The following is a 7,107-nucleotide window of genomic DNA, read 5'->3' on the forward strand; positions in this document are numbered from 1 at the left end:
GAGAGCCAGGCCAGCGCTGAGTGACTGAGAAGTCGAAGAAGAGGAGCAAAAGGCGCTTCACTACTACCCCGGCACAACTGCAGCATAACAAAGTCCCACTCTTTGAGCATAATGCAGGATCATGCATATGCAACATCACAGGAGATGGAATCGTCGTCGCCAAGAAAGCACAAAAGGGAATCAAGAAGGCAACGTGACCGGCAAATTCAAAAAATGAGGGTCAACATCGGGGTAGCCATTCCCAGGTGGAGAGAGCTGCTGAAGAAGAAAGGTAATGCAATCACAGGCCAGCATGCGAGGAGAGGGATGAGGTGTGTGAGGTTGAGCCACTTGTCAGTCGTCAAAAGACAAGACGTGATTGGTTTGTTTCGATTTACACCCGCCCCAACAGTCCTACGTTGTAAATACAGTCAGCATGGTGAGGAGGGGGTTTGTCAACTCGCGTCGCGTGTGTCTGTTTCATCAATGTTAGCTTTTTGGTACACAGCGGCTACCATTGTTGCAATACGCGTTTGAAACAGTGAGGCGCTAGAGTGCGCTATCCGTTTGAATGCAATATATGATTTCAACATTAGATGGGAGACATTCCTACACACTGTGGCTTTAACAAAAATCTTCACAACTGGTAATGTTCCAGCAGAAGTATGCTCCAAAACCAGGGAGAAATTAACAACATCCACAACCAAGATCACATGTTTCGCTAACGTTAGCATGTAGCTACATGTAGCAGTGTATGTAATGTTAACGTAAAGAAATGAAAAGTGAAAAGTGTAGGGTTACCTAGCTAGCTACTGAAGATATAGCCTTCAAAGGGCGGGGCTTAGCGAAGGGTCAGTTGTGATTTGTGATATTGGGTTTTATGAATAAAATTGAATTGCACAGTACACTAGCGTATGTTTCTGAATACATTTGAGGTGAGAAAGAGGCCATTTAGTGACAGAATATTGATTCATATATGATCAGCACTGCCAAGTTTTGACAGTTTGACCGTAAGCAGTGATTGACATGACTGACACCTGTGTTAGAGACTCCACAGCTCTGATCAGTTGTTCATGTGGCATGAATTTTTGAAAACGCCGCTAGAAGCACTATGAGAAGGCAGAGCAACATGATTTTCTATCTCATGTGCTTCTGTCAGGATACAGTGACAGTTTCAGCAAATATGACACAAAATTGTTCATTAAAGTTACCAACTACAGCTTTAACTGAGAAAATAATCGACACATTACTAGATGTTGAAAATAATTCTTAGTTGCATCCTTGATCTCGACAGCAAAATCAGAGAAGCTCAGAGGAAATAGCTTTATGCATAACTACCCTGACAGGCAGCAAATGAGGAGTCATTTTGTCACACATCCATTTGTTTTACTTTGATTTGTTTGGCCGATGGTCACTAAAGAGCCGACCAGGGTGCAGCAGGTGCTTTCCAAATGTTGTCATCTACAAAAAAAAGCTACCAGGCAGGTTGGCAGGTGCCTCTTGTTGATTCAACTACCAAACACATTTCACTGGCATTTGACTCCCAGCAGGTGTTAATTTCAGGCCTTGAACAGAGCTGAGAGAGAGCGGCAGAGGAAGAGAAACATCTTTGAAGCGCATTTGATGAATGCATGACAAAACTGTGTGTTTGCATATGTGTGTGTGTGTGTGTGTGTGTGAGGATATAGATAACCTACCCACTCTGGACGTTATTGTGCACAGCGGTCACCATGGCCTCCAGGACCCTGAGGGGTTGTGGGTAATTTGTCAGGGCGTCTGGGTCTCCGCTGAAAAAACAAAGCACATCGCCACAATCATCTTACATAATACGCTAATTAGGATAACATTTTCAAATTAGCACAATACAGAGGGACAACAACTGAGAAGAAAAAAGAGAAGAATCAAAGGCTTCTCTTCTCAGGGACAGTGTTAGTTAAAAACGTGTCTGGCAGCGATTAAATGTTTGAAGCCAACGCAGCTTTGTAAAAATTAACCATCATGAAATTATTTAAAGTCCTGGAGACATGGAGCGACACTAAAAAAAACATTTAAAACCCGTCACCGTCGTTACAAGCTCTGCGTGTTGGTGAAACTCACCAAAATGTGAAATAATTATACGTTAAATGTTGATTAAAGAGGTTTCCCTTTTCAAATAAAGCAGATTCAATGTCACATAATAGTAGGTGAGCTTTAATGTGTGATCCCTCTGCAGCGTCATTAGTGCACACCCCGGTGTGGCTGTGGGTCTGCTGCAGTGTGTGTGTGTGTGTGTGCTGTATGTCGCAAGAGGAGGGCTATTTTTCACAGAGACAGAAAGAAAAAAAAAAGGGTGATTTCCCTCGACTCTACTCTGCTTTGCTGCTGGGCTCATGTGCTTACACACACACACGCACATATATACAACACATACATACACATACAAATGATGTGGCAAAAGCTGGAAAGACAACGCAGCGTTTTCTTTACTGCATTTTACCACTTACATTTTCTCTTCAGAAGACACACAAACACAGAGCGGTTATGACAGATACAAAAGATGGCCATTAGTGAGAGGCTCAGGTATGCCTGCTGCGCCAGACTGAAGGCTTTGGGAGAGCCAAAAACAAGAGCGGCTCATTCATACCTGCCAAACACAATGCTGCGAGAGAGCCCTGCAACCATGGACACACACAACCGCACACACACATACACAGACATACTTGAATGCATTAAGGGATATTCATATGCAAGAGCAGAGTGACATGTTCGAGAAAGAAAACCTCCAGTGAATACATAAGGCTGTGCGCACACTCACATGTCACGCACGGACACAGGCTGAGTGTGTTCGTGTGTGTGTTGGTGTGGGAGCCGAGTGAGATCTGGAGGGGAACAGCTGTATCAGGCTGCATTAATTATAAGAAGATAATGAATCAGAGAAAGAAGGGAAGCGTGCAAGAGTGTGTGTGTATCGGGGATAGTGCCCACATGTCTACTTAACGACCAACGTGTCTGCGCACGTGCGTGAGTATTTCCTGGCGTGCGAGCGTGTGTGCGAATGCAGGTGCCATCTATCTGCACCATGCGCCATTGAGCAGCCATAAAGAAGCGGGAAATGAGGCAGGAATATAATCAAGGCGATTGGCACTCATTTATCAAGCCAATCGGACGGCCCGATAATATCTGGCCCTGTCAGTGAAGCCGTGCTCATTGGTGTGTCAGTGTTAGCGCACCAGGTTCAAAGGACAAACAATGTGGAAAAAAACAACTCTGGAAAAATAAGCCTCCAATTAACACCTGTGCATTCTGTTGTTTTTGGATGTTAAAGGTGCAGTGTGTAGAGTTTAGGAGGATATATTGGCAAAGACAGAATATAATAAATGTATTTTATTTAGTGTATAATCACCTGACAATAAGAACTGTTGTGTTTTTGTGACCTTAAAAATGAGCTGTTTATATCTACAAAGGGGGTTGGTCCTCGTCCAAGGAGTCTGCCATGCTGCATCATTTCATCACGATATGATGTCATATGGATGCGATAACTACCAATATTACTAAGTCTGCCCCAATTCGATTTTCGATTTGATGTGATTTAGGGGCCTGCGGTTGATATGAGACAATATCATCTGCCTAAGTCTGTAACAGTCTGTTACAGAAGAAGCTGCCACCCCTTTCTTTTATACTTTTGGCCATAAAAGTGAAAAACAACACATAAATAATGTAAATGATTGTAACCACTTAAGTGCAGTAAAGTCTACTTCTACCTGCCAGAGAGACCTTTCTGGAAGAAATCTTTTCATTTTACCCAAACCACCATCTTTTTCCTAAAAATAATGAAAAATCAACAATAACTGTCAAGGTTTTTTTGTTTGTCACCCATTAGTAGCTTTAGCATGTTTACATTGCATAAAGTAGCCAAGCTGCTAGTGGACTTTTTTCCTCTACTTATAGCTTCATAGATTACATGTAACGTTATTATTTTTCGTACTCACTGTTGGTTTAAGTCGCTGCATCTCCCAACAGAACAGCTCGGTTGAATTTCAGCCTGAATGTACGTTTTTTCAGCCGAACATTGTTGAAACAGAGCAGCTAATGTTGCTAAAGCAAGAAGTAAGCAGAGTGAGATGCTCGTCCATGTTTACATACACCATGTGCTCTGTCTGTTTACCTGTACTTTCTCCGAAATCCAAAATGCTGATTTATTCCCAAGTAAATAACGTTACCTTCTTCGTCTTTCTCTCGGCTGCTCGCCATCTGCCTACAAAATAAAAACGTATCCTAAAGATGACAATATGGATCGATTTTTTCACTCTGCATCGATGATACTGGATCGTCGATCATTGAATTAATATATTGATCCAGATTAGTAGATCATTATGCTCCTATTGCATTGCCATGTTTATGCAGTGGCCCAGAACCAACACTGTCTCTAGATAGGGCTGTTCACATCTTCGCATTTTTCACGTCGGCCACCACGATTTGCAGCCCCTCCCTGACGAGCAGTGTTGGAAAACCCCACTTTTTTTAAATAGGAAATTGCTTTATCCACTGTTTTTACTGATTTGAATCACCTGGTGTGTTTGTTTAGGAGAGGTTATCAGAGAAAAAGGTAGGCAAACATTAGCAGGTGCTGAGCTAGCAGCCCATCCGTGATAAGCCAAACAGCATCTGAGAAACACAGTTATAAATAAGATCTCTGTTCCATTTGTCTAGGAGAGAAAGGGACCTCTACGGATAATCCAGCTCTTGGTTAAAACCTCCCGAATGCGCGGATCTTAAGTTATCAGAGAAAAAAGGTGAGCGCCCATTAGCAGGTGCTGGACTAATGGCCCATCTACGATGAGCCGAACAGCCTCGGAGAAACACTGATTTCTAACATGAAACTGCTTTGTTCAGTTTGTTTATTTTGGAGGAGGGGACCTCTTCGGAGAATTCAGCTTCAGATAAGAAACCTCCTCAACAATGAACACTGAAGAAATCTTTACCAGGAGTTAACGCTTGGCACATGGGAGAAGTTTCAGCTGGTTGCAATCTGCAATCCTCACCGCTAGATACCATGAAATCCTACCCACTGCTCCTTTAAGTCCTACAACATCCAAGTATTTTCAGTTGCCCTAAAATCTTGCAGCTCTGCAGACATGTCGGCCTGAATCATCTCTCCCTTCCTTTTGAATGCAAGTAGCAGGAAGACACCAATAAAATGCTGTGAGTCCAACTCCCACAGGCAGCTACTGTAGATTCAATTCAACACTTGAGGCATTTGTTTTGACAGTGTTTTTCTGAGCCCAAAGTGGACCAATATACCCAATATTTCCAGATAACAACCAGCACAGATCAGGTAGTAGGTGGTGTGTTCAAGTGGTTGTCAATATTCTAGAATATACACTATAAAGCCCGCTTTTGAGTCAGATATAGCTAATTCTCTTAATCTGACTTGTTGTAAAAATACATATATTTTTACACACATATGTATGTAATCTTATCAGACAGGTTCACAGAGGTGGACGTAGACGATAATGTTTTTTGACAAGGCGCAACAGTAAATCTAAAAGAGACTCCAATAAGGAAAAAGGGAAATACATGTAGTAACCTGACAACTGGGTTTTTCTCCTGCCTTCGTTAGGTTTGTCACAGCGGGAGGTATCTTTGGTAACACAGTGCACAAGCCTACAGCGGTGTCATATTCTTCATAACTCTCCTATTATTAAACATTTTCAGACCAACTCAGGGCGAACAGGGGGCCTATCTGCCATCTCTGACCACACTGTGGTCAAAGGGGATGTACTGTATAGTAAAATCCTGTCATCACGATTCAAGCATTCTGCTGCCACCAAGCACCACATACACTACTACTACTACGACATCATCATGCCAGCAATGCCGTCAAATAAAGTGAATAACATCTCCACCAGTATGCAACACCATTTGATTTATAACCCGATGAAAAACACGAGTGATGTCCACCAAAACTGAACTGTAGCTGCAAAGCCGACTGTAGAATTTAAAGGTAAATTCATAGACTGTATAAAATAATGGTGTTGTAGCATTAACGAGGCTCTGATATAGAGTTGAACATTTGAAGGTCTTTTAATCTTGAGAGAAAGCCTTAGATATAACAAACAAGCCTGGTGGTTACTGTCGGTACTTCCCGTCACTTAAGCTACTGTTTCCTGTTATTCAGACAACCAGTTCTGGGAACAATTGCTTCTTCTCACATAACTAAATTTGGTCAGAGTCATGTCAGGCCATCTGGCTAAAGTCACATCAGGTCATTTACACTGTAATGGAGGCAGCTACTATGATGTCACCAACTGGTTTGTGGGGTCTGGTTTTCAGTTTGGAATTTTGCCTATTGTCATCTTGGTTTTTTGGAGCTGGAAGGGGCATATTTAGACGACAGGCTGGCGCTGTGAAGGAATGAGGGGTGGATGTGACTGAGAAGCCAAGGACACTATTGACCAGTCACTCAAAGCAACCATGGCTTTTATGATGCATAACATAAGCCTTAATTAAACATAAATGGATGAGTCATGTAAAAAGTCACCCCCCATACAGTTGTCATGAACAGGTAAATTATCTATGAGCACTTCAAAATGGGGGTCCATGGGGATTGACTGGCTTCTAGAGTCAGCCTCTACTGGCCATTAGAGGAACTGCAGTTTTCAGCACTTCCACGTTGGCTTTATTTTTCAGCCCTGCATGTTGCCACTTGCCACTGCTGCAATAATTGTGGTAACGCTGCAGCAATCCCAACAGACGAAACGAGTAACATCTGTATCAGTACATGCAACACTACTTATAATTCATAACCTAGTGAAAACACTTGCTGCAGAGGCGGGTATAGACTCCTGAAGCAGGAGATGTGACTTCAGCTAGATGATGGTGAAGACTGCTGGGAAATGCAACTGCATTGGTTTAGCAGCACGGCATTCAAGAACATTACATTCTCACAATTTTAATCTTGTGTCCCTGTGTTAAAGGGAAATTTCGGTTTATTTCAACCTGTCTCCTATCGTCCTAAATTTGTTTCAAGTGACTAGTGACATAAAAATAATAGTTAGCATGTTAGCCGTTAGCCTAGATACAGCCGGGGCGCATAGTAGCGTCAGACCTGTTAAAACGTAAGTGAAAGGGCATACTTCAAGTGCAAAG

General features: G+C 42.5%; 1 protein-coding gene across 1 annotated transcript in view; it reads right to left on the reverse strand.

The window, feature by feature from the left end:
- The window catches only part of nbas (NBAS subunit of NRZ tethering complex), a 281,527-nt gene that overhangs the window by 83,406 nt on the left and 191,014 nt on the right, over window positions 1–7,107 (reverse strand). The window contains exon 48 of the mRNA XM_050057998.1: window positions 1,677–1,766. Within this exon, the coding sequence (XP_049913955.1) occupies window positions 1,677–1,766 (90 nt within the window). The remainder of the gene's footprint in view (window positions 1–1,676; window positions 1,767–7,107) is intronic.

The sequence above is a fragment of the Epinephelus moara genome, chromosome 12 (assembly GCF_006386435.1).
Source record: "Epinephelus moara isolate mb chromosome 12, YSFRI_EMoa_1.0, whole genome shotgun sequence".
Lineage (NCBI taxonomy): Eukaryota > Metazoa > Chordata > Actinopteri > Perciformes > Serranidae > Epinephelus > Epinephelus moara.